General features: G+C 38.9%; 2 protein-coding genes across 8 annotated transcripts in view; one reads left to right on the forward strand and one right to left on the reverse strand.

Moving 5' to 3' along the window:
• Nucleotides 1–248: 248 nt before the first annotated feature.
• On the forward strand, nt 249–24,427 carry MYNN (myoneurin). Of its 2 annotated transcripts, XM_031957631.1 has the most exons (8): nt 250–627; nt 1,355–1,649; nt 7,820–8,616; nt 8,827–8,986; nt 10,443–10,621; nt 11,431–11,514; nt 12,161–12,247; nt 21,023–24,427. In XM_031957631.1, exons 2-8 carry the CDS (start codon nt 1,384–1,386, stop codon nt 21,286–21,288), a joined length of 1,839 nt encoding a protein of 612 aa, XP_031813491.1. In that variant the 5' UTR covers nt 250–627; nt 1,355–1,383; the 3' UTR covers nt 21,289–24,427. The 2 variants fall into 2 exon arrangements, with proteins under 2 accessions (XP_031813492.1, XP_031813491.1); XM_031957632.1 differs by lacking the exon at nt 11,431–11,514 and having other exon boundaries at nt 249–627.
• LRRC34 (leucine rich repeat containing 34) overlaps nt 21,181–27,977 on the reverse strand; it is a 41,139-nt gene continuing 34,342 nt past the window's right edge. For 5 of the 6 annotated variants that reach the window (XR_004232752.1, XM_031957639.1, XM_031957638.1 and 2 more), the window contains one exon: nt 23,620–27,928. The gene's annotated coding sequence lies outside the window, so the exon portion shown is untranslated. Of the gene's footprint in view, nt 21,236–23,619; nt 27,929–27,977 lie in introns of those variants that run through there. The other variant, XM_031957636.1, reaches the window with a different exon arrangement.

Here is a 27,977-nt window from a genome sequence, read left to right on the forward strand (position 1 = left end):
AGTGGACAGTGGTAGCTGAGGGGATATTTTCTCCTCTTTATTGTTTCCGAAAATGGATGGCTGCCATGGGTCATTAAAGCCTCCACATCCCCGTATCTGCCTTTACCCATAGAACAAGTGGTCCTCTCTCTGGTGGGGGAAAAAAAAAAAAGTATGGACTACAAATCCCGGCATGCAACGTTTTCGCCCCGGCCCCCTCGCCTTCCAGCCTCCGCGCAGCACCAAGCCCCGTTTCTAAGGGATCAGGCTAGGGGCTGGGACCTTCAGACCCGGAAAGGAGCCGCGAGCCCCGGAGCAAGAGCGGCCGAATTAGGCCCTGGGACTGACAGGGAACGGTCTACAATTCCCAAAAGCAGAGGGGCTGCGGGAACGAAGGGCATGCTGGGAGCCGTAGTCTCGAGAGCAGGGGGCGGGATCGGCCGCCTCCACGGTCCCGCGGCCTGGGTCTGACAGGGACCGGACCGCGGGGTGCCCCGGGCGTTGCTAGGGAACGGTGGCAGACCGGAAGTGAGCGCGAGGAGCGCGGAAGCCGGGGGCCGGGGCGCCGGAGCGCGGCGGGCGCGGTGACGTCCCCCCGACATGGCGTCGAGCGAGTGAAGAAAGTGCCTCCCGGGTGGGTGCCGCCAGGTGAGCGAGGGCGCGCGCGACCCGCGCCCGGCTGGCCCGCGGGGAAGAGCAGCGCGGGGCCGGCCTCTGTTTCTCCCTGCGCTCGAGCCCCTCCGCGGGCCGGCCCTTTAAAGTGGGCCCCACGGCGCGCGCAGAGGCGCTCTTCGGCCTGATGGGGCCCGGAGACTCGCCCCGGGGCTCTCCTGCTGATGGCGGCCGCGGCTGCCCCTGTCTCCCGAGGGGTGGGTCGGCCCCGCCTGCTTCGGCCTCCCCGGGTCGCGACCCTGGGGTCTGACCAATGTGTTCCGTTCTCCCGCCCCACCCCACCCCCTGGCGGCTCGGCTCGCAGTCCCCTCCCCTTCCCGGGCGCGTTCGGTGGGTCTGACTACCCTCTCTCGCGTCTCTGGAGTCTGGCCCCTTCTCTCGCAGACTTCGCTGCCCCCCCCCCCCCCCCCCCCCCCCCCCCCCCCCCCCCCCCCCCCCCCCCCCCCCCCCCCCCCCCCCCCCCCCCCCCCCCCCCCCCCCCCCCCCCCCCCCCCCCCCCCCCCCCCCCCCCCCCCCCCCCGCCCCTCCGCTCCTGTCTGACACTTGTCCCCTCCTCCAGAACGGATCCCTTCTCTTCCGCTTGCGCCCCGCATCTGACTCCCCTTCCCAGGTCTGACCCCCGCTGTGCCCCCCGTCCCATCCCCCAGGTTAGACACCCCTCCCCCCGCACGCCCTCTAGGTCTGACCCCCTGCCTCCCCGCAGGCGGCCCCCTCGCAGCGCCGGCGCCCAGGATGCGGCCCTCCCACCACTGCGGGCACCTGCTGGAGCGGCTGAACGCGCAGCGGGAGGCGGGCTTCCTGTGCGACTGCACCGTGGTCATCGGGGAGCAGCAGTTCCGCGCGCACCGCAACGTGCTGGCCTCGTTCAGCGAGTACTTCGGGGCCGTGTACCGGGACTCCCCGAACGGCGACGTCTTCCTGGACCAGACCCAGGTGAAGGCGGACGGCTTCCAGAAGCTGCTCGAGTTTATCTACACGGGCACGCTGCACCTGGACAGGTGAGGGGGGAGGGGGGCCGGCCCGGGGCTGCCCCCTGGCATGGCCCGCCCTCGCCCAGCTTTCCCGGATGCTGCCTTGTCCCGGCCTGCGCGTCCCGATTCTCGCGCTCCGGGAGTCTGGCCGGCGCGGGGCAGAGCCCACGGAGCCGGGATGGAGGGGCTCGGGGCGGCAGGCCCCTCCTCCCCCTCCCCTGGCGCTCCCGCGTCTGTCAGGAGGGGAAGCGGGAGAAGGGGCGTCCAGGGAGGCTGGGAAGGGAGGCTCAGGCCGGGCCGCGTGGGGCTGGAAGAGCTAAGCAGAGAAGCTGGCATTCCGTCTTGGGCTCCCGGGGAACCCACAGGAGGGACTGGAGAGGAGGCTGCTGCAGGGCCTGGGCCGCGTCCCACGGAGGCCCGCCCCAGTGCAAAGGGGAAGGAGAGAGGGGCGTCGCGGATGAGGCGCCATTCCAGGGAGGCAACCTTCACAGAAATGGGGAGAAGAAGAAGAAGAAGAGTTCCGATTTAGCGAGGGAAGAAGCATTCTGGGGCCTCCTGCATCCCCGGCCCCTGCCGAGCTCCTTGGATGGCGTCCCCTGTGACTGCAGAGATTGGGTTTGGGAGCTCTCTGACAAGACCTGGCTCAGAAACGCCCAGCCGGCTCGTGGGCTCCTGAGGTCCGGGAGGGGAGAGAGTTTGGCGGAGGAAGAGGGCCCAGGACAGCCTGGAGGGCCCCTGCATGGGGAGGATGCTCTGTGGAGGCCAGGTCAGCCAAGGAGGGGAGGGCAGCTGTCAGGCCCAGGTCTCACTGAGGTCGTGGGTGACCTCCGGCCATGAGGCAGAGAGGAGGCATCTGGTGCGCCTGGCGGCTTCTGGGGTGGGGAGACAGCCATATAGGGGGCCAGCCCAGCCTGAGGGAGGGCCTCTGCCTAAGCCTGGGGGGAACCTGGTGTGAGGGGCCCAGAAGGGGAGGAGAAGGTCTTCCCGAGAACAACCAGGTTGGGATGGGGGGTGATAGGAAGGAGAGCTTGGGATAGACTGCAGAGGAGCCCCCCAGTTATTCAAGCCCACCTGGGGCTTCTCTGGGTGGGATCTTCGTTGTGTTTCTCCCTAGTGCACTCCCAGTCCCACTCCCCTCAGAAGCCCCTCTATGGGGGGCAGATGGGGACAGGACTGTTGGCGCAGGGATTGAGGAAGTGGAGAGTTGGGCCGTCTGATGGGAGCAGAACTGAGGGTAGAAGGTGGGAGAAGGGAGAAGCCTGGGGAGAGGAGTTAGGGTCCAAGTTAGCTCAGTGGGGAGGGCAGGACTAGGCTGTTGCTGGTAGGACCTAGGAGGGGGATACTGGCTGGGGAAGGGGGGGGAAGAGAAGGGGAAAGAGGGAAGGTAAGGGAATGTCCAGTTGGGCTGGAGCTGCAGAGAAGGGGGGCTGGCCTAGAGGTCAGAAAAGTGGCCTTTGGAGAGGGGGAGGTCAGTTCTCGCCCAGCACCTTCCTCCCGAATGGGAGGCCTTCTTGAGAGGAAAAGCTTATGAGTGGGGGCAGCCTTGGGCCCAAAGAGATGGAGTGTCCCCCAGACCCCTGGGGCAAGCCAGGGCGGGGTAGGGTGGTCACGGCTTGTCTGTTTAAAAGGCTCTAATGCTCCAGGTGCTCTTTTACAAACAGGGGTAGGGTTAGTTCGGAGATTCTGCATTTCTCAACTCTTGCCACTCTTGATTCCAAAAGGATTTCTCTCTCTGCAGAATTTATTGAAGGAGAGGATATAATTTCAGGGCTTTTCCCCCTTCTTTACCTTCCCTGAAACAAATTTTTGGAAAATTTATAAAGTTTTTGTTGTTAGAAGTATTATGTTAAAAAGGTTTCCCTACTAACTCCCTCATTTCTTAAACTCTGTAGGGAAAATTGTGCTTATATGCTCATATATAGTCTTGGCTAGAGAAAGAATCCAATGTATAGCCAAATAGCTTTTAATTTCTTGTGAAAAGCAGATCTGTGCTGGTGTAGGCATTTCATCCTTAAATAAATAAATCTTCATTCTTATAGATACACTTTATGATGTTTTGTAAAGTTGAATTTTTATGCATCTCAATTCCTTATCACCTTCAGCTTTAGATAGGAGAGATGGCAAGGATAATAACCAATCTATAGAAAATAAAAAGTAATTTACCCTTGGACTCAGAAAGTATTTATAGTGAATTTTTCATTTTAAATGTGCCACTGATATAAAAATTGATAATGCTTTTTTTTTTTTTTTTTGTAATGCTTCAAAAATACAATTCTTAGCTAACCTTTGTATAAAACTTGGAGGTTTACAACTTACTTTACACTAAATATGATTCTGCAACAACACTGTGTGGTATTATAAGTATTTATAATTGAGGAATGGTCCATCTAATTGGGAAAGACTATGATCCACTGAAGAGACAGCTAACTTCTGAGTTAGGACAATCTAGGTTCAAATTCTGCCTCAAACACATACTGCCTGTGTGACTTTGGCTGGCTGGGCGCCCTTAGTAACTTCTCAGTACCCCAAGTTAGCTCTCTAGGATACCAAGTTGCAAAACAGGTACAGATCTGCTTTGGGGGAGGAATTTTTCTCATTTGGAGTCCTTATATGAATGAATCACAGGTATAATCTAAAAAAGCCCAAACTGGCAGTTTTTATCTCTCTTCCCTCCCCTTCCTTTTTTTCCTCTCCCCCTTGCACCACACACACACACACACACACACACACACACACACACAACAACTGTGGAATCTGAACTCTCAGTTTTTGTGCAATGACTGTCAAGCTTATGCTTTTTCTGCTAACCCATGATGCTCGGTAATAAGGAGCATTAAGACTTAACTGTTCTTCACCCACCTGCTCCCAGGTTCCCTTTCCAGTCTTGTAATAGAATGTTAATATTGTAATTTGTTAAAAAAATAAACAAAAAACCCAAATAAGCAAACAAACAAAACCAGCCCTCAAAAACTAAAACATGAATGCTAACTTATACTTCTAATTTAGTGTTTTGTGCTTTTTCAGGATCATATTGTTTATTTTGGTTCAACAAGAGCTGTGAGAAAAGATTTTTTTCTCAATTATTTAATATTTTATTTTCTCCAGTTACATGTAAGACAGTTTTTACATTTTGTTTTTAAAAATCTGAGTTCCTGATTCTTTCCCTTCCTCCTCATCCCTACTCCTGATTAAGAAGGCACATGTAAAGTTCTGTAAAAGTCATGTTGTAAAAGAAAACATAGATCTCTCACATATACAAACCTTCAAGAAAAATAAAATTTTTAAAAAGTATGCTTCAATCTGTATTCAGACACTAACAGTTCATTCTGTGAATATAGATAGCATTTTTCATCATAAGTTCTTCAGAGTAGTCATGGATCATTGTGTTGCTGAGAATAGCAAAGTCATTTCAGTTGATCATCCCACCACATTGTCGTTTCTTTGTACACAGTACATTTCACTTTGCTTGAATTCATGGAGGACTTTCCACGTTTTTCTGACAGCATCCTGGTTCATCACTTTCCATAGAATAATAATATTCAATCATAATCACGTACCACAATTTATTAAGCCATTCCCTTAATTTCCAGTTCTTTGTCCTGAGAAGAGAGCGGCTATAAATTTTTTTTTTGTACATTCCCTTTTTTTTTTTTAATCTCTTTTGGGATTCATGTTTAATAGTGATATGGTTAAGTCAAAGCATATGCATGATTTGATTGCCTTTTGGACATAGTTCATAACTTTTGATCATTTATTAATTGGGGAATGGCTTTTTTTAAAAATAAATTTGACTCAGTTCCCTATATAGTTGAGAAATGAGGCCTTTATCACAAAACTTGCTTCAAAATTCTTTTCCCAATTAATGTTGCTAACTGTATTTCCTCCATCTATTCCATTCACCAAGAAAACAATTTTTTTAAATCACAACAGTCCTTTCTAGTTGTTAGACATTCAGTGACCATTCCAAAATGGAAAACAAGTTTCTTCAGCAAAGAAATTAATTATACTATCTATCAAAGTAAAGAATACCTAGTAACAGTGAATAAATTATGTGAGATTTTATTTTTGACCGTTAAAAAGTTTAGGTGGCAGCCTTTGAAATGGATTTCAGCAGCCTCGGTGTGGATTTCTGTTTGCATTCTTAACGAGAAGGATGATGGCATTTCATATAGATCATCAAGGCTAACTGGATCAAATTAGTCATCCTGTGGTTCATTTTGTAGAACTTGAAGAGTTTTAATTTGGGGCTTTAAGGCCAGGTTTTATTTAGTCTGATAAGTAAGTCATGTTATAGTTCAGCCCTGTCCCTCAATTTGCTGCTGTTATAAGAGGGATCCTTTATTTTCTCATTGGTGAAATGTAACTGAAAATGATGATTCTTTGAATCTAATTATTATTTAACAAAGGGCTGCATGAGTGTTAAGAAATTTTATAAGTGCACAATTTAAAAAATTTCATTAGTATTGTTTTAAAGTTTAGAATTAAATTTTACATACAATGATTACTCATTTTCAAGTTCCAGAGATCTTACCATAGTCCAGAAGGGGAAATGAGTTCTTATATCTTTCTACTTATACAGAACATTTCCAGCTTACAAAAAATATATTTGAAAATGATAGCATCCTCACCTTAGAGTTAGAGGGATTTTTTTAGGCCATTGAGCTCAACCCCCTCATTTTATAGATGCAGAAAATGAGGCAGAGAGTCCTAGCTTAACTTGCCCAGGGTTCACAGCTACTAAGTGCCTGAGGCATACAGTAGCCCTATTTTTGACTCCAGAGAAAATGCTCTCTTGACTATGGTGGCACCCTTAGTTTGGAAGTTAGCTTACATTCAGGTTTTCAGTCTAGTTCACAAAAGTAAAATCTATGTTGGGGTGGAAATGTAATACATTTATAATGAAAAATCTTGGAAAGCAGTAATTAAACAAAGGAGAACACATTTAATGAATTTAATTACTGATACTTGGAGTCAGCTCACTTAGAGGAAGGCAGTAATTTCAAGTACTTTAGTATTTGGCACTATATAAGAACTTAAGAATTTATTTTTCTTTAATGCAGTTATATCACTGGTATAGTTTTAAGTTAGCCAGAATTAAGATTTTTTTTTTTCCTGCTTAGAAATAAACAAAGAGAAAGAGATTTTTCTGTGAGTAAGGAGAAAGAGATTAGAAAATGTTTGTGTGGAAATGATTGTTTAATATGTTGGGGTCTTGGAGCTTACTTAGTTCAGCCCATTTATTTTACACTTAAGGAAATCAAGATTCTGGAAAGTTAAATAATTGACCCAATCAAGGTCACAGAACTAGTGAATTAAAAACAGGGTCTATAAGGTTCTCATCTTGTGGTGAACATGTCTAGGACCTCCTGGAAATTCTTTAAATACAGTGCCATTCAGTAAATAATTGGTGACCCCAGTTATCAGACCTCTAGTATACTGTTCATTCACCTATATTGCTTCTGATCGCCTTGCAAGCAGAGGAAAAAAGGGAGGTTTGTCTTCTATCCTGTTCCCCTCCCCTTCTTGTAAATGTTGGGAAGACCCATAAGACCAGATTTTTTTTGGTGCTGGCAGCCAGTAACTGACTCCAGTGAGTGGGCCATGGTGTAAGCCTTGGTAGGAGGTGTGGATGGGGGGGTTCCCTCTGCTTGGCTCCAGAGAGTAGAATCCTACGCTATGAATGGAATTTGCAAAAATAGCAGATTTAGATTCATAGAGCTGGCCTCTCACAGCATGGGATAGGAAGTGGTGTGTTTCCTCTTAGCAGAGGTCTTCAAGCAAAAAAAACTGGCTGATCACCTGTCATGTATGTTATAGCAGGTTTCTTTTGTCAGTTTTGGGATTTGCTCTAACCTTCTGGGTTTGTTCCCCCCCCCCCCCCCAAAAAAAAATGGGACAGTATTTTTTTTTTTTTTGTATGAACAGGATACTAGATCCTAGATAACCTTAGTTATGTCCCTTACCTGTTTTATAAAAGGATCTATTGTATTGTGTTGTGGATAGTACCTAACTGGCTATTTTTAGATTTTTGTTTTCAATCCCTATAAGATAGAGGTTATAATTTTGTATTTGTGCTTTGCTGGGGTTATTGATCTATTTGTTCTTCTGTGTCATTATAAATTACCTAGCCTGATATTAGAAATAAGAGTTTTTCTTTGTTGACCAGAATATTATCATTTAACCTTGTTTCCTTGCAGTTGGAATGTTAAAGAAATTCACCAGGCTGCAGACTTTCTCAAAGTGGAGGAGGTGGTCACTAAATGTAAAATAAAGATGGAAGATTTTGCTTTTATTGCTAATCCCTCTTCTGCAGAAATATCTAGTATTACGGGCAATATTGAGTTGAACCAACAGACTTGCCTCCTTACTCTTCGAGATTTTAACCGGGACAAATCAGAAACTTCTATTGATTTGATTCAGGCACATACAAAGAAAGTGACTTTAGAAAAGAAGTCTCCTCCAACCAAAAAGAAGAAGAAGACTTTCAGTTCTCAGAAAACCGTGCAGAATAAACCAGTGCAATATTCCAGTGACATTTTAGAGAATTCATCTGTTGACATGTTCCTAGATATAAATAAATTGCCTTCACCAGTAACAGAACAAGTTGCACAAGGAAATGATATTCCAGAACTCCAGCTGACTTCAGTTGTGGGCAACGATAATTTTACAACACAAGATATCATTTTACAAACAGTAGCAGTGAAACAGAAACGGGGAAAATCACAGCCAAATTGTGCTTTGAAAGAGCACTGTATGTCTAATATAGCCAGCATCCCAAATGCTTATCCGCTGGAACCTTCTGCAGAAGACCTAGATCAGAGGTACTCGAAGGCCAAGCCAATGTGTAACACTTGTGGGAAAGTGTTTTCAGAAGCCAGCAGCCTAAGACGACATATGAGAATACACAAGGGAGTAAAACCATACGTCTGCCAGTTGTGTGGAAAAGCATTCACCCAGTGTAACCAGCTGAAAACACATGTCAGGACTCACACAGGTGAGTGGTTTTTAAGTTAACATTTTTTTGGGTGATTGCTGCTTGAAATCCGTGTATGATATACAGGAAAGAATTGAAAGGATAAATTTGTTGAAATATTAAATGTCTCATGACATTCATGGCTTATTACTGATGGCCAGAATATACACATAATTTCCTTTTTAAATCTGAATGCTTTCCTTTGGGATTTTTATTTTTTTATTTTTTTAGGGGAGAAGCCATATAGATGTGAGCTCTGTGACAAAGGTTTTGCTCAGAAGTGCCAGCTAGTTTTTCATAGTCGAATGCATCATGGTGAAGAGAAGCCCTATAAGTGTGATGTATGCAATTTACAATTTGCAACTTCTAGCAATCTCAAGATTCATGCTAGGTAAGAAAAATTGATATGGGTTGTTTATCCATCCATGGATTTTAGTCTGTTATTGGACATAGTATCGTATAGGGGCATATTAGGGAGTTCTGGGTTCAGGTCTGCATTCCATTGTACACTTTGACTTCATGGTGATTTCTTCAGTGTCTCCATCAGCAAAAATGAGCAAATATCTGATTGCTCTCCACTGAGGCATTGTGAAGACACATGAGAATATTTTAAGAACAGGTAAATTCAGGGTGTTCTTGTCATTACAGGGATTTGGGGTAGTGCTTTCAGACAAATCATTGCATTTCTTATGGACCATTCAAACTGAATCTTTTATTCAATCTGTTTTTCCTTACTTCCTCCCTCCGCTCTAATACATAGCAGCACAATGCCTGGAACACAGGAGTTGCTTAATAAATGCCTGTTGACTGATAGTGACAGAGGAAGATTTCTGAGTAAGAGGACATAGTATGAAAATTTCCTAGCCATTGTTATGGAGGAACTTCCACAAAAGTAGAGATTTTTGGAAAGGGGAATGATGGTCACCATTTTCTGCTGCTATCAATTATTAATTAAGCTAATCAGCTCAGAGGCCACAAAAAGTAAAGTGGTATATGAGCTAAATTTTCCTCAGGCCTGAGTTGGTCACTAGGCAGCACTCCAGCGCTTGTTGGGTGAGATAATCAGACATAATTGATCAGAAGATTAAATTAAAATATTGAAAAGTGATTGCCAGTTGGGGTGGAGAGGAGGGGAGCATAAATTGTATATATTTCCAATTTATACACACACACACGCACATACACACACACTCCATCATATGGTGTGTTTAGAGCCAGTTTTGGAGCCTGGAAGCCCCAGACTCAAATCCTGTCTTTTACTCCTTCATAGGTAATGGAGACCCTGGGAAATCTCTTCATGACCCAGTGTTCTAGGCTGCTCTGGGAATCTACAAGTTGTAGGGAAGGTGCTGAGCTTCACTGATAAAAGTTATTTTCTTTACCTGGGAGTTCTGTACTGTAATGGAACTTCTGGTCCAGACCTTCTCTCTGTATATCTACAAATATATAGGGATGTCATACATAGATATAAAGATGGAAAGCAATGAAAAATTTTGGTTTCTTTATTAAGCATATAACAAAATCTTTGAGAGGAGCTCTGCTAGCCAAACCTCATGTGTGGACTTTTGGACTTTTTACATTAGGGAGCTACTTGAGGAGTGTGATTTTAATTTCATCTGTCTTGAAAATGGACAGAATTTTTATCTCTTCTCCCAGTCATTACTGAAACAACTGAAACACTGATTTCTATTTAGAAATGTTTATCAGTCAAATGAAGGCCAATTTTGGAAAACTACCTTTGACCTTTGAAGCTGCTCTGAAAGCTTCACCAGGCTGTATGGCACATTGTTTAAAGGGTGGACCCAGACCCTGTGCTGGTGTCTAATTGTACACTTCTCTGTTGCCAGGAAGCATAGTGGAGAAAAGCCATATGTGTGTGACAGGTGTGGACAGAGATTTGCTCAGGCCAGCACACTGACTTACCACGTTCGCCGGCACACCGGAGAAAAGCCTTATGTGTGTGATACATGTGGGAAAGCGTTTGCAGTATCTAGTTCCCTCATAACTCACTCTCGAAAACATACTGGTAAGAATTAGATGAGAAAAGGTGATGCTTGAAGGAGAGGGAGCCATGAGTCAGAGGAGGGGGGCAGGGAGATGGCAGGAAAGAGATCCGGGGAGTGGCTCTGGACAGAGTCAGAGGCTGATTCTGTACCAGAGGGTGGAGCGTAGAGTTCTGGAAGAGTATTCATGCAGGTGTAGTTACATACAACAGCCAAAGTCTTCTTTAGGTCCATTATTTCAGTAATAGGTACATGGCAATAGCTTGCCATACAGCCTATAAATTGGAAAAATATATGCTACTTGATTTTTTTTTTTTTTTTACTCAGTTGAGATTTTCAATTCTTATTTCGAATCTTGTAAAGAATGTCCTTCAGATTCACAGTATTGGCTTTGAAACATGTTTTTTTAGGTTTGTTTTCTGAAGGACTATTGTAATAGAGTCTTAATTATTCTCTTCTATTGATATACAAGTTACCTTATTTCCAGGGCTGCTGCTTTTAATGGTTGATAAATGTAAATGAACTTTGAAAATTACTTAAGCCAAATATAGAGCAAACTTAGGAAAAACTTGTGTCTACCCAAGAGATATTGATAGAAATGAGACCTTATATGAAAATAATCAGTTTATGTGGACAGTACAAAATACTAGTTCTAACATTCGTGAAGTTGGATCACTAAAAATAAATACTAGCATACCTCTGAAATCTTTTATGAGATTAGAGGTATTCATTGAAATGTTATTTTAGAATAGTTTATTTGAGGTAATCTGTAATTGATAAAATATTTTACTGGTATAGTACACCACCTCGCTATCTTTTATTTTTCATCTAGGTGAAAAACCATACATATGTGGTATTTGTGGGAAAAGTTTTATTTCCTCAGGAGAGCTCAACAAACACTTTCGATCCCATACAGGTCTGTGTTTAGGGAGAATATCTTATTCTTTTTTCTCTCTTTCTATAATTTCTTTTGATATAAACCTTAGCCCAACTTTTGATACAAAAGGTTGTGAAAATAGATTTTTAAACAGACATATGCTTTTCATAAACAGTTAAAATTAAGATATTTACTCTCTATAGAGTAAAAATAGTAAACCATGGCTCTTTCCTTAGTACTAAGTCTAGGAAGTGTCTAATAACATTCTCTATTTGCTCATTTGTTTGATTTTTAACATTGTCTACCCCTAATGCCCTTCCTTGATTTAAATAGCAATGGCAAATAAAGAACATTTCTAACTAGTAAAAAATGATCACTTTGTAGCACCATTACTTTGCTGAATCAAAATTTGTGGAAGGAAAACAAAGAGAAATTTTATGGTTTCTTTTAAAGATGAATTATGTCATCTTCCTGTTAGATGAAGTTCCTATATGCTTTAAAATCAGACTTTGTGGAACTTTTTTGTTTTAGATTTGGACATGATTTATAATTATATTTAAGAACAACATAATATTTAATTATATTAGGTTCAAATACATGTTGAGATATATATATTTATTTGCTTCAGCTTCCAAGCTAAAGTAAAGTTGAGATTTTTAAACTAAATTTTTTTTTCTCACCCCAGGGGAAAGACCATTTATCTGTGAATTATGTGGAAATTCCTATACGGATATAAAAAACTTAAAGAAGCACAAAACAAAAGTCCATTCAGGTAAGTGTTGAATGCCATATTGACAGGTTTATGTCTAAAGGAAATGGATTGTATTATTCTGTAGGTTTGTTCCTCCCTTGAAGACTTGAAGTTTGTGAAATGAATAAGCAAAGGAGTTGGAGTTTAATGTAAAGTCATTTCACCTTACTGGGGAATTGAGAGGGTTGGCACATATCTTTGAGGAGTGAGACTGATCTTGGGCACATTAGGCTGTAGATCCAGTCCCAGCCTCAGGCTCCTTACCCCAGTAAGGCTGCTTCAACTTTTTCTCTGTGTGCCTCATTGATAGAGAGTGGATCCAAATATAGATTTCAGAATTAAAACTGAAGAGTCCAGCTAGTACCTCTCATAGAATTCCTGAAACTACCCAGCACTAGCTTAGAGACATCTAATAAACACTTGTATCTCCCGAAAACTTGTTCCACTATTTGCCTCTTATTGTTTAAAATGTTCTGTATTTTCATTTAACAAGAATCTTTTCTCTCCTTTATCATGTCCTGTAACAAGTATGCATAATAAAATAAAAATCCCATATTGGCCATGTCCAAATATGTATGTCTCATTCTTGAATGCCTTTAGCTTTTAAGTCAAGCCTAAATTAGAATAAACAATAAACATAAGATATGGGACCCAAGTAAGAGAACACTTAACATTACCTAATTTTTAAAAAAATTTTTGATCTGTTTGTATATCTCTTAGTTTCCACTATATCTATCTTTAATTCCTCCTAAAGAGCCAGAGAAAGAAAATTCTATAAAACTAAGCTTTTTTTCTTAATCTGAGATTATATGTAGTAATCTGTGCCCATATCTCTTCAGCTCTGCAAAAAAAGTAGGGAAGAGTTGTCTTTTCATATACATTCTTTGGGCCAAGCTTCATGTACCACACTTTGTTTAGATCTCCCTCATTTAATGCACAGCTACTGTTTGTTTTTTCTATTTCTTTGCTACATGAAAATATTGCCCCCCAAAATATTTTGGTGTATTTGGGACTGATTTCCATGAAGTTATATGCTTAGCAGTGCAATCTCTGGTTCAAAAAGTATGGACATTTTAGTTAAAATATGTGTATGTATATGTGTGTGGAATGACAGAGAGGGAGGAAGAAAGGAGAGATCTTATGCTTCCCCTATGGAATGTTTTTACCTTTTTTTGTATCTGGAGGGCTTATCGTGGTATCTGGCATACACTACTTCATAAATGTTTACTGACTCACCATTTTCCATTTTTCAGAATTCAAGTTTAGTTTGTTTAACTAGGTCGATTTAATTCTGGAAATTGAAATCTGAAATTATGCAAATAAACCTAGATCCTGATTAATGTGCAAACAGTGAATCCCCATTTTTGATTCAGATGATTAATCTTCACTTATCTGTAATCAAATGCCCTTATCTTTTGAACAAGGGATTCTATTGCTAGATCTATAACCTCAAGGATGTAAAAAGGTCCTTAATACACTAAAATATTTCTGGCTATATTTTGGGGTACAAAGAACAGAGTAGCTTCTCAGTAGTTAACAGACTGGGGTAGGGAGGGGAAGAGAGTTAAAAGTTTGTTAAAAAGGCCAGAGGGGAACAGAGACAGGTCTCTTAAGCTAAGTCTTTTAAGCTAAGTCTTTTTCCATGGTGTTAAAAAGGACTGTAGGAGATGGAGATAAGGAGCATCTTCTGGTACTTGTGGAACAAATTGACAGAGAGATAGGGGACAAGTTTGCATTTCCCAGAAAACTTAAACCATCCTTCTAAGGGAGCCTTGACACAGCCTGGCCCAACAGAGAAATCAATTACTGCTGTTGTGGACAACAGTGACCAACAGGACCACTGGTTGAGGTGGCTTGGAGAAGGAAATGGGAAGATTTCCCTCACCCAGGAAGAGAGACTGGAGGAGCAGCTGCATTAAACCCAAGAGGGACATAATGGAGGGGAGACAGTTTGGGGGATCTATTCTGGGGCAGCTAAAAGAGGGGAAGATTTCAAAGTCTTGGAAAGGGAGCATTTATCAAGTAACTACTCCATGTTCGCCTCTGAGCTGCCTGCCTCCTTGACTCTCCCAACCATCCTGGAAAGCTGGTGTTATTATGACCTCCATTTTACAGATGAGGAAGCTCAACTAAAAGCAAGTGAAATGACTTGCCCAGAGTCACATGGCTAGGAAGGATCTGCAGCTGAATTTGACTTTTCTGACTCCTAAGTTCAGCTTGCTCTTTCCACCTTGTATTTCTAGAACAAGAATTGGAAGGCTAGCTGTGCCAATTGTGGGTCTTCCACATAGGGGATAATTGAGTCCTCTGGAGTTGATGAGGTTTATAAAGAGAATGAAGAGAGGGCTTAGCATTGAACCCTGGAGATACGCACATGGTAAAACATGGGGGACAATCCAGGAAAAGCTTGTATAGGAAATGGAAGCGAGGGAATGTAATAGTGGATGAATATGAGAGTCTGAGATGGTACTCTAATAATATCTAAAATCCTAAAGCTCAGAGTAGCCACACACACACAAAAAAAGAAAAATGCGTACAAGAGGTGAGAGAAGCAGCAAAGTTGTTTGTTTTGTTTTGTTTTGTTTTGTTTTGCTTTGTTTTTTAATAGCCCAATTATGGCTACCCAATTGGGTAGAGGAGTATCAAATAAAACTTAGGGCTGGCTCTGGGGCAAATATGACACTTACTGACTAGAGACACAAGGCAAAGCTCTCCAGTTTTAGATTGGGTTCTGTTCTACAAGGAGAATGATTTTTTGAAATGCAAAGAACAAAATTAGCTAATAGGAATGATTTCTTTGTTTTTTGAGGCAGAGGAAAAGTTTAGATCTGCAATGTCATGGGTATAGGAAAATTTTTCTGGCCCACTTAATATTTTATTTTTTTCAATTACACCTAAAGATAGTTATCAACATTTACATTTATAAGATTTTGAGTCAATTTTTTTTCCTCCCTCCTTCCTATCCCCCCTCCCCAAGATGGCAAGCATTCTGATATAGTTATTCATGTGCAATCTTGTAAACATATTTCCACATTAGTCCTGTTGTGAAAGAAACAGAACCGCCCCCTCCCCCCCCCCCAAAAAAAAGTAAAAATAGTTTGCTTTCAGCCTCCATAGGATGGCATTTTCCATCGTGAATCTTTTAGAATTGTCTCAGATAATTGTTTTGCTGAGAAGTCAAGTCCATTGCAGTTGATCATCATATAATCTTATTGTGCACAATGTTCTCTTGGTTCTGCTCACCATATTCTGGGTCATTTCATGGAAGTCTTTATAGGTTTTTCTGAAATCTGTTAAGTTATTTCTTTTAATACAAGAGTATTGATGTAGGAAATTAAGAAATTCCCTCCATTGATGAGTAGCAATAACTACCCTGCAACTTGGCATATTAGAGAGTTAGGAGCACTGATTTGCCGAAGGTTACACAGCTGGTGTGTAGTAATGGCAGGACTTGAACTCAGGTTCTCCTTATTTTAAATCTGTTCTGTATTCATTGTTGTACCAACATTGTTTCCCAGAGGGAATTGATATCTAAAGTAGAGAGAACCTTGAGAGCTTTGTTTTTAACATCACTTTCATTTAAACATCACATTTCACATTTTGTTATCATACCCATCTTCTTTCTTTTACCCATCTTTTTTCTTCACTCCTTAAAACATTATTTGGTAGAATTTTATTTTTTAAGAGGAAGGGGGAAAAAAGTTCAAAATCAAAGAACATATCAGCCAAGTCTTTTAAATATATGCAGTTTTCCATACCCATAGTCTGTTTCGGCAATAACAAAAAACCAAGGAGCTGATTTTTCTCTACTGTTCTCCAAGTATGATCATTATTATCATATTATATTTGATAATTAAAGTTAAACTTTCCAAATTTTTCTGAAATCTGCTTAACATTTTTATAGCACAACAGTATTCCATTACATTCATATATGACAACTTGTTCAGCCGTTCCCCCCAGTTGACAGGCATTCCCTCGATTTCCAATTCTTTGCCACCACAAAAAGAGCCACTATAAGTATTTTTGTACATGGGGAATCTTTTCCCATTTTTATGTTCTTTGGCATATGGACCCAACAGTGGTATTGCTGGATCAAAGTACACAGTTTTGTTGCCCTTTGGGCATACTTTCAGATTGCTCTCCAGAATGGTTGGATCAGTTTATAATTCTACCAGTAGTACATTAATGTCCCTGTTATCCCACATTCCCTCCAACATTTATCATTTTCCCTAATCACCAAATAATATCACAAATTATGAAATTGATTCAACTGGCAGGAAGTATCATGATACTGAATGAGTCATTACTCATTTATCTTTTTGTTTAGTCAGATAACTGACTTAGAGCAAAGATAAAAATACAAAGCTAGAAAAAATAAGTAGAAATGAGAAAACGATATGGCACATAATTAAAATGAGTTGTTGGTGCCAAGATCAGGAAAATTTAAAGAATGTCTATGCCAGTTATGATTTTTTTTGATTATTTTATATACATACACACACAAACACACACACATATATATGTATATATATATATTTTTTTTTTGGCAAGGCAATTGGGGTTAAGTGACTTGTCTAGGGTCACACAGCTAGGAAGTGTTAAGTGTCTGAGGCCGGATTTGAATTCAAGTCCTTCTGACTTCAAGGCTGGTGGTGTATCCATTGAGTCATCTAGCTGTCCCTATAATTTCTTATAGAAAGCTAAGTGATATGAAACAATTATCATAAAAAGATACCAAATGAACCTAAAAACACCTTAGCAAAAACTTGATTTGCCAAATAGAAATGGAGATGATGGCCAAGGACACCACGAATTTAGCAAGTAAGCTTGTAATTCTTACAAATAAATGGTAGATTATGATCATCAATTTTTCATAAAACAGTGAGAAGCAGATGAAGGAAAAACCAATTTAAAACTAGATGAGAACCCCACCATTCATAAAAGCCATCGGGGCAGCTAGTTGGTGCAGTGGATAGAGCACCATCCCTGAAGTCAAGAGGACCCGAGTTCAAATCTGGCCTCAGATACTTAACATGTCCTAGCTGTGTGACCCTGGGGAAGTCACTTAACACCCCCCCCAAAAAAAAAAAAAAAGCCAACCTAAGGACATCTGAGGATGCAATAAAACAACAAAGATAAAAGATGGAAAAAATCTGCAGTGATTTACATATTGAAATCAAGGAATAATGTTAGAAGCTAGATAAAGGATGCCACCTAAGTAATGTGATCATCTGGCAAAAATTAGAACTAACTTTGCCTTCTCATTCTCCAGTGGTACCCTCAAGACCCCAGGGTCAAGACTTTCCTGTTGTGTCCTTGGAATTATGCAACTAATAAAGGTTGCATAAATTGTTAGGTGTAGATGTGCTGTGATCTGATACAGTTGATACGGGTTGTGGAAAGTGCATGGAGCTTAAGCCGCTTGAGAATTAGATGAAACAAAGGGGCGTTTAGTCCAAAGACCTGGTGATGCTCTTAAGGCATTTGAAGGAATTGCACAGCAAAGAGGTGTCAGACTTATTCCTCATAGCCATTGAGGAGTAGAAGTTTCGGTGAGGCAGCGTGGACTGGACATACAGCTACATGTTGTACATGTGTTGTTCCTAAAACCTTTATCACCTGTTGCCAAGTTTGGTCCATGAGTATAATTTTTTTCTTTTCAAATGTGTTTGCATGATCTCGTGAATAAACGCTTTCTTCTTTGATACAAATAACCCACCATCCATCTTTCCCCTTTCCAAGTTCTCCAGAGAAGGGAAGGTACTTTGTCATCTCTATTCTTGGGGACCAAAGGTGCTCATTAGGATTTAACAGCATTCAGTTTGAATTACTTCCTTTGTTCTTTCCATTTTATACTCTTGTCATTCTGAAAAGTTTTCCTGGTTTGACCTCACTTTGTCTTTTCATGTTTCTTAGCATATTCATAACTCATAACTCATAGAACTATAATATTCCATGACATTGATATTACCATTACTTGTTTAGCTGTACCCTAGTTAGTGATTTGTTTCCAGATCCTTTCTACTACAAAGAGTGCTATTACAAATATTTTGGAGTACAAGAAGTTTTTTTGTCACTTTTTTGGGATCATGTTCTTCAAAGTGGAATCTTTGGGTCAAAAGATATAGACAGTTGAATCATTTTTGCATACTTTTGAAATGTTAAAAGCAAATCTAGGGAACACCAACGATATGCCTGTGGATCTGTCCTTCATAACACCCCCAGTATTGGGGTGTTTTTCATAATTTATTCTCTTTGCCAGCTTCATGTGGTAATTAAACCCCAGAGTTGTTCTAATTTTCATATTTCTCATTATTAATGACTTCTGGGATTCTTTCACAGAATTGCTAATAGTGTGCACTTTTCACAAGTGTTTATCCATATCTTTTGACCATTTATGTATTGACATGGCTTTTGGTCCTATATATGTCTGTACGAATAACTATCAGAGAAACTTGAAAACAAAGATTTTTCCCTCCAGGCATCTGTATCTGCTTCCTCTGCTATCCTACATGCATTTGGCTCATGCAGAAGCTTTTTTGGTTTCCTCTAGTTAAAATTCCATAATTGCCATCTGATTCTTTTCTTATTTTTTTATGGTGTGACATTTAATATGCAGATCTGTAATACAGACTAGATGATACGTCTGAGCATAAAGAGGAAATCTAAGTCTATAACAATTTGCAAGCATCTGGGAACATGTTATTGATTATTCACATACATATAAGTTTATAAGATACCTTCCTAACAACATTGTGGAGAAATGGGTTTAGGTAAGAAAACCGAGACTCAGAGAAATTACTCTTCTGTGACCACATGGCAGTAAATGGCCAGAGCAATAGGAATGTCAGTTGAGGGAACTTAGTTGGAAAGAGAGAGAGAGATGCTTTGCTTGGTTTCAGATTGATTGCATATATCCTCCTGTAATGTCTGGGCTAGCTTTCTGAAGGTCCTCCGGATGGGCCTTGGTCTCAGTAGGATAGTCACCACAAGAATAGTCAGGAATAGAGTATAGAGTCTTTATTGTCTCCTTCCCAGTCTGTTCACTCTGACGATTTCACAGTCTGTCCCAGTCTGACTGCCAAAATGTAATGTTCGGGCTAGCTTTCTGGAGGACCTCCTCCGGATCAACCCAAGTCCTTGGTCTTAGTGGAGCAGTGATGGAGGCAGGACAGCTACCATGAGGCTGGTCAAAGGTGGAATGAATCATTTCCAGTCCTTCTCAGCCCTTATATACCATATACCTTAGTACAATTACATCATCACAGTCTACTGAATATGTGTGAACTAGAGAACCATTACATCACCATACTAAGTAGGAAGTATATATATTAACTAGAGAACCATCATCTCATCAGTTCCACTGAGTTAACACCTTATTTCAAGTATACTTCAGAGTTCTGGCCCTCTATACCCTCCCATCACAGTGTTTGACTGGAAATAAATGTCAAGTATTAAAAATACAAAGGCAAAGTTTGATTGAGAGCTTAGCCCTTGAGTCATTGGCACAGAGTTTGATGGCTAGGAGAGGTGAGGAACCTCAAACTGTTAATGATTAGGATTTAAAGAAAAAGTAATAGGATTTCATGCGTCTATTAACTTGTTCAGAGTACTGTATTATAAGATACTTTCTATCCACCAGCCTAGGACTGGAAACAAGAGCTTGTACATAAAAATCACTTTATAGTCAAGTAAGAGCCTCATAAAGAAACTAATAGTAATAACAAAAATAAGTACTTTACATTTATTATCTCATTTGAGTCTTACAACCACCTGTGAGATTCAAGGCTATTATTGTCCCCCTTCTATAAAATTAGGAGAGATTGTGATTGGTCACCATAGTCACACAATATGAGTGTTAAACAGGATTTTAACTCTTTTCAAGATCAGTCCTCTTTTTGCTGTCCCACACTGCCTGGGGAAAAATAAATAAGGCTCTCAGCGAGCTTACAATGAGTTTGGTTAGTTATAAAGTACCATGAAATTAATTGCTACCACTTAAAATTGCCACGAAAAGGGTACCTTGGAAAATACTTTGTTTTTTCGTTTTCAGTAATGTCTAACTCTTTGTAATCTCATTTGGGGTTTGCTTAGCAGAAATACTGGAGTGGTTTGCTGTTTCCTTTTCCAGCTCATTTTATAGATGAGGAAACGAGGCAAACAAGTTTAGGTGACTTGCCCAGATTATGCAGCTATACGTGTCTGAAGTGAGGTTTGAACTCAGGAATATGAGACTTTCTGGTTCCAGGCCAGGCTTCTTAGAGACTTTGTTAATGTGGGGAGTTTAGTTCCATAGTCTCTGAACTTACGGACTTGTAGAAGCTTTGCACTGTGCCAGGAAAGAAGGAACACAGTCCCTGCCCTTAAAAATATTTACAGTTTAGTAAAACACATAGTTAAGTGCTAAATAAATATTGATACACCTGCTAGATATTACAGAAAGAGATACCACAAGGTTATGACAACACTAATAATAAGATAACATTTACATTGCTTTAAGGGCTAAGAGCTTAACACACGTTACCTTATTTGATTCTTAAAACAACTTTGGGAAATAGGTACTATGATTATTATTTTATGGATAAGGAAACTGATGATATTAAGTGTCTTGGGTTAGATTTAGCTCTTCCTGACTCCAAGAATGGGGAGTCCTTAAATGAAAAGGCTACTTGGGAAGAAAGAAAGAACATAAGCAGAAACATAATAGAAAAGAAGTATTTTAGCTTCTGGAAGCAGTGAGTAGAATAGTTTGTTTTCTTTGAGAAATTAAGATTTATTTTGTATTTTTCCTTTCAGGATCTGAAAAAACTCTAGATTCTACCGTGGGGGATAATAACACTTTCAATGAACAAGATCCCATGCAGAAAAGTCCTTTGTCAGAACCTTTAGATGTGAAACCTTCTGATATGACTTTACCATTAACTCTTCCCCTTGGAACGGAGGACCACCAGATGCTGTTGCCTGTAACAGATAATCAGTCTCCATCCTCGGACACATTGTTGAGATCGACTGTAAATGGGTATTCAGAACCACAGTTTATTTTTCTGCAGCAATTATATTGACTTTATGAGCAATATGGAATTTACTAAATAAATAGCTCTGGTAGTGAACATAAACTTCTCTGGCAAGGTGAACATCCTCATTCACTATCATCTGGCTTGTGATCATTATTTTTCATTCAGCTAAGTAAAGGCAACTGATCCTGCATCTTCACTGTGCAATGCTTGTTTTTTTGTTTTGTTTTGTTTATTTTTGTTTTTATTTTGCTTCAAAAATCAGGAGTATATGCACACCATTTTTGGAGAATGAGTTACATAGCAAAATGATATTTTAAAAGAAGGGGGAAAACATTTTCATCAGTAAAGATGACTACATTATTGTTTTTTAGAGCTACTCTTTAATTATTCTGATAGCACATATCACTTCACCAAATAAAATGTCTTCCAGATTTTTTCCTTTTTTCTATTTAAAAGAAAATGATCAGCTCTGGATTTCATTTAGAATTAAGAGTTCATAATTTCTGGCCAGAAAAATCTAGAGGCCAAATTATAATTTAATTTTCTTCTCTACTGCTATTCATGCCAGCAATCTTTTAATAAACAGAAGAAAACATCTGTCATTAAGTACTGTAAAATTCTTATTTTTTCCCCCTCTAGCAGAACACGTTTTTTTTTCAGTATTCCATTTAAAAGTAACCTATCAATAGATATTTAATATTGTTTTATCAAAAAGCAGTTTTACAATTTGACCACTTTGACATAAGCTAAGGAAAAATGATTAAGTATGTTTTTGGAAGTATGCAGGCTGAAAGATAGATATGCTAATTTTGTCTATTTTCATCCTATTGCATGCACACCTTTAAAAATTGAAATTAAATCCTAACAGTAAAATAGTGGAAAAAAACATCAAAAAACTATAAGATTAAAGCAGAATACAAATAACTGTTGACAACTAAATATTACAGATACAGTAATGAGATGTCAGATTTCAATATTCAGAGGAAAAATACTTTTAAAAGCCCAGTTTTTTAGAACTACAAAAGAATATAAAATTTTGCTAAGAAGGCAGCTTTATTTTTCAGACATTTCTCAATCCTCTAAACTGTGGCAGTAGGTTGCCTTGGTAGTTTTTTAAAAGTCCTTGTCATCCTGAATAGGCAAAAGCATATTGTTTTCATAGATATTTTCCACTAAATCACTTATATCCTGATTCTTTGTCAACAAAATGGGTTTTCATGGTTGTTGTTTTTTAACTGTTCTCTGTTACAATATGGTTAACAGAATTCCCAGCTCCACAAAGGCTGCTGATTAAACACTCTTGACTCCTCATTTCTTCCAAGCAAGCCCCAGTCACAGATTTTTAATGTTAAACTCTTCTGTAATAAATTTAATGAATTTTCTGTTTATCTTTTTTTTCTAATTATATATCCTCTATTTGATACTCAGTCACAGTAAATAAAGCCTTGTAATTACAAAAAGTATGGTATAGTATAGCATAATATAGTATAGGATAGTAAATCTTGGCAACTGATGCAAGAATACTGAACCAAGTTCAGTGACCTGGTATACGAAATATTGAGATTCAGTTATTATCCTGGTTAATTTTTTTTTTTTTTTGTACAAGTACCTTTGTGAAACAGCATTTGAGTACAAAAGAAATTTGTAAACCTGAAACATACATTTTCCTTGATCAGATGTATTGATTGCTTTACATTCAGAAACTGAAGAGAATGTAAAATGACTAGCTTATTCAGAAAATTCATCAGGATTTTGATACTATATAAAGAAAATATAATAATCTGATCCCATTATAAAATAACACCAAAGAGAGCCTGGGATTTCTAGTGCATCATCATTAAAATCAAACATCACATTTTAGGCTATCCTTTTAAGAGTAATAATTATTCCTCATCAAAGGTTATAGGATGAAGTGGCAGATAGTTTTGTTCTGTGCTTTTTTCTCCCCCATGATTGTTGGTTAGTTTCTCACTTCAGTTATATTTTTGATCACGTCATTTGCTTCATCATTTAATAATTTATTTGTGTTGGTGTAAAATTTTTAATTACTACCTAATCCTGTTATTACCTGCTTTTCCAAAATAGCAATATAAAGAGAACATAAAATCCTTTGCCTTCCTGGGAATGTTTTTTTAAAATAATTGGATTCGGTTGTGATATGCACGTGTTTTTCTTGTAGCTGATGTTGTTTAGTGCTCATATAAGAGCCCCACACTGAAATTATTTTAAATTTCTTCTTTTATATTATTTTTTAGTTTCTTTTGGCAATGAGCAATTGAAAAATCATCATATAAGACTTGGCTCTGAATATGACATGTCTCACTTTTTTTTATATCTTGACCTATTTAGGTCATTTATTGTTTTTTTCTAAGGAAATCTATATTATTGTTTTCAGTCTGTGTACTAATTTAGTATGTTGTTTCATGGTAGACCTTGCCTGTCTAAAAAGAAAACAATATTTTAACCTATGTGTCAGATCATACAATTAAAGGGTATGGTAAGTTCATCTTTAACTGTTAAACTAAATACATCTATGATGTGCTATTGTGGGAAGAGATTACTTGTTATTTTTAAATGAATTGATTATTTACAATGAATTACTGGGCAAGTTAATTCTGAAGAGCACACTGAGAGATGGAATGTACTTTCTATGTGAATTTGTTTTGTACTTGTAATATTAGATTATTTCTACTGTATTCTTAGATTTCCAACTAAAAATGCTTAGATTTATATATCAGTCATTTTAGATGTTTGTAAATAACATTTGTTTAGTGTTCTTTATTTACAGATTATTTTTAATACTATTTTACAAAATTATTTTAACCTTTTCAAAGTCTGATATAGTTCTATTGCAGCAATAATTAAATAGTGTACCCTACAAAATTCTTTCTATATGCTGTTTACAGAATTCATGGAAATGACTACACTTGATATACTTAACTATATTACATTAAATTAATGTCATGTGTACTAATTTTTTAATTATGTTCTAGACATTTCTTGGCTTTTAAGCCAACTAAGAGATGTTTTCATGTAAACTTTTCACCTACTTCTATGAGTTTTTTTTTTTTTTTTTTTTTACAAGTGTCTGAATACTGGTTAAAAATACCTGGTAGCAGAAAAATACCATGATTTTTACCATGATTTAAGTTAATGTCTTTTAAAAAGTAATTTTCAAATGTTACCAAAAGTCAGTGTAAGAGATTTTTTTTTCACTTGAGTAATTCTTTATACCGTCCTTTTTATTTTAGGAGAGTTGTTAATTGAAGGAATTTAGAGCATAGCAGAAAAATTATGGTATAGACAAAGTACTCTTCTAAAAATATGGTGATAGCGAAAATTTTTGCTAACTTCAAGAACAAAGTTGCTAAAATGGATACTGTGTGTCCTAATATCCGCTTTTGAATATAGGATAAATGTAAAATTCAAATAGCATTGTTTATAGTTATCCCTTTAAATATGATACCTGGCGAAATTTCAGAGAGAGCTATTTGTTAATTCTTATTTGACACCATTTGAACCCAAGGTAGGAGGCAACCTTTGGTTTCCAGTGGATTGTCAGCCTTGGAACACGAGAAAGGCATGAGTGATTTTACATGGTCTGCCATATAGTGATGGCTGTTTTCTATTTATCCATATAGCTCAAAATGAAGGGGTCAGCTCAAGGAAAGAAGTGGACAGATGAACACCTTTCTCTATATGAACCAATCAAACTACTGAGGGCGAGCAAGTAGTCCTTCCTATCTTTAAAACTTCAACTTCAAATATAGATCAACAGCTTTGCTTTGAAAATAAAACAAAGCCTGAAAGATGAATGTTCTCTAAGTTTCAAAAGAAACTGGCAGTTAGACTGGGCTGGTGAGCAGTGGCATCAGGGCTTTGAGAAAGGACCAAATTGGCTGAGCCCACCTCATCTTAAGAGCAAGGAGTAAATGGAAAGAATGAGGGGAAGACTTACCTCAGAGAGAAAAGCTGAGAGGATTGATATGGTTCATCCGTTCTGTGGGGAATGGAGTCTCCTTCCTTCCCTCCTAATCTAGTAGACACAGTTTTGGATTTTCATTGTGCTAAAACAAAAACTTCCTAGGGTTGAAAAATTGAAACTCAAGCCATAATCAGTTTTCTTGGTAAGTGCTATTTGGAAGCAAAACTCAGATGGAAAATGTTGGGTAGATACAATCCAGTGTTTAATTCTTTGAGATAACTATGCTTTGTTGTGTAAGTTAATGTAAATTGATCCTAAAATGAAGGGAAGCCTATTGTAGAATTGGAGTGGTAAGAAGTCAGGGGATTGATATATATTATAACCATTTCAGAAACAACCAACAAAAATATTACCTACTTTATATACACTGTTGGCCCCGCCTCAGGCACTTTTAATAGCTCTGGTACTAAGAACAAATCAATTTCTGTGAGTTCAGTTTTCTCATCTGTGGGCAGAGATGGTACAAAGATACACTGCAGGCGTAGTATGAGGAGAAATTAAGTCATATAATGCAATAGAAAGAGTTCTGGGTGGGGAGCCACTTATGATCTGGGTGATCTTAAAAAATTCACTTAACTGCTGTAGACTCAGTTTCCTTGTCTGTAAAATCAAGGGGTTGGACTAGACTTTGAAGTTCCCTTCCTGCACAAAATTTATGATCCTTTGTGTGTCAACATGGCAAGCCTTAGAGCTTGATAGTATACTCTACCTACAATAATAGGGATTCTTGTTATATTTGCATGTATTATAATTGACATTTATGTCAAATTTTAAAGTTTATAAAGCAGCTTGTGTATACTATCTTGTTTTGTTTCACTATAGTTATTATGCCCATGTTCTATTTGAGGAAACTGAGGCTAAATGATTAAATGATTTGCCCATGGTGAGTGTTAAAGGTGGGATTTCAACTTTTAATTCAGTTCTATGAACCATGCCATAAATAGGTAATAACATTTATGAAAAATGACAACTGACTTTTTCTGCAAAGGAATATTATATAGTTTATGTTATTAATGTTTATTGATTATTTAATTCTTGTTGGTAAGTACTGTACCTATGTGTTTAACTTCATACTGAAATTTATTTTAGTGTTGACACACATTTTGGCAGGTGAAAATTTCTTGGTGTTTTATATGTAATTTTTGTATATTGAATTCACTAATGCAAATGAATTTGTTGTCATCCATCATTATTACATGATGTGATTTAAAAAAAAACAAATTATGTAATATGAGGCGGTAATAAAATGTTTTTGGTTAAATTAAGGAAGAAAAAATGGGGAGACAGTTGTGAGAAGTCAGCAGTTGGCTTGTTCTTAGAACATGCTCTTTGAAGTCCCATCCTGTGTGCTGTTTAGTTTAGCAAGGCAGGCTCTCCTGTGTTACCTTTCCCTATTAGATGTAAGCTTCTTGGGGACAGGGAAAGAATCTATATCCTCAACAATTGGTATGGTGCCTGGCATATAGTAAGTGCTTAATTATTAAAGGAGTTTTTACTTATTTGTATATTTTCAGTAAGATGCATTTTAGCAAACTATTTTACTCAGTGGTATGCCAGGTGTTGTTTGGTAAATATTTTTAGTCTGTGTATCAGTCGTCTGAATAACTTTTGTTGTGTATTGATCATTGAATAGTTTTTCCTATTTATGTGGTGGGCTAAGTTGTCAATCTTAGAGATGAAACCATACTTATCTAAGAAAGCACAAGACCTCGATTTTGGTTATTAAATAGGTGCTCCACATAACGGTTAAGTCTTGGGCTTCTCACTTATGTCACTAATATTAGGATATTAACTGATTTGATGCCAATATCTTGTTTTTATACTGCAAAACAAAAATACATTCAACCAGTTGCAATTTTTACTTAACAAATAAATATATCAAGGATTTTCTCCCAAGTTATATTGCACGTTATCTAAATCCACTAGCTTTAAGAACCTCTTTTATATAGTGAAGATCTATATTGAGTCACAAGGAACTTGGAACTTAGATGCAGAAGATGAATCTATTGACTGATTATAATCTTGATTGGTTTCAAAATAGGAAATCAGCAAGGTTGGGGTGATTCCTCCGTGTAAACTTTCTGTTCTCCTTTAAAAACTCAAACAGATCAAAATGTCATCATCGATGATCCAATAGTCAAACTGAACTTTTGGCTTCTAGACTAAAGATGAAATCTCGTGCAAGAAGGCACCAAAACATGTGTAATTTTTTATTGAGAAGCATTTAAGATGAAAAGTTTCCTTGGAAATCCTATGGAGATCGAAAATGATTTCTATTTCTTATGAATGCAAATACGTATATTGCTCCTTTTTGAATCAGACAGCAAGGAGAAAAAAAAATTAAAAATTATTTTGGCCTTGAAGAAAAGAATTGATTATAAAAAGAAAAATTAAGTTTTTCTTTTCACCAATGAGCATTAAATTTAGTTGAGTGAAAAAATTTTGTCAAGCAGTGGATTGGTAAACTGCAGGGCAAAAAATTACCAAGAAATTGTCCAAGCTTATAAAAGCCTACAAAATTATAGGATGTAACAGATATTCCAGATTCATTTCTTTTCATCACTTAGACTTCTTCCTGGAAAACCCGGGCCTAGGGAACACTTCTGTTAAGATGCTGCCAGTATGGAAAACAGATGATGCCAGGGCAAGAGAAGTCCAAGCAGGCCGGCCAACCATTGCAGGATGCAAGAGAGAATGGTCCTTCAGCAAGTACAACAGAAAATATTAGTAGCCAAATTTCAGATAATTT

Source organism: Sarcophilus harrisii, chromosome 3 (genome assembly GCF_902635505.1).
Source record: "Sarcophilus harrisii chromosome 3, mSarHar1.11, whole genome shotgun sequence".
NCBI lineage: Eukaryota > Metazoa > Chordata > Mammalia > Dasyuromorphia > Dasyuridae > Sarcophilus > Sarcophilus harrisii.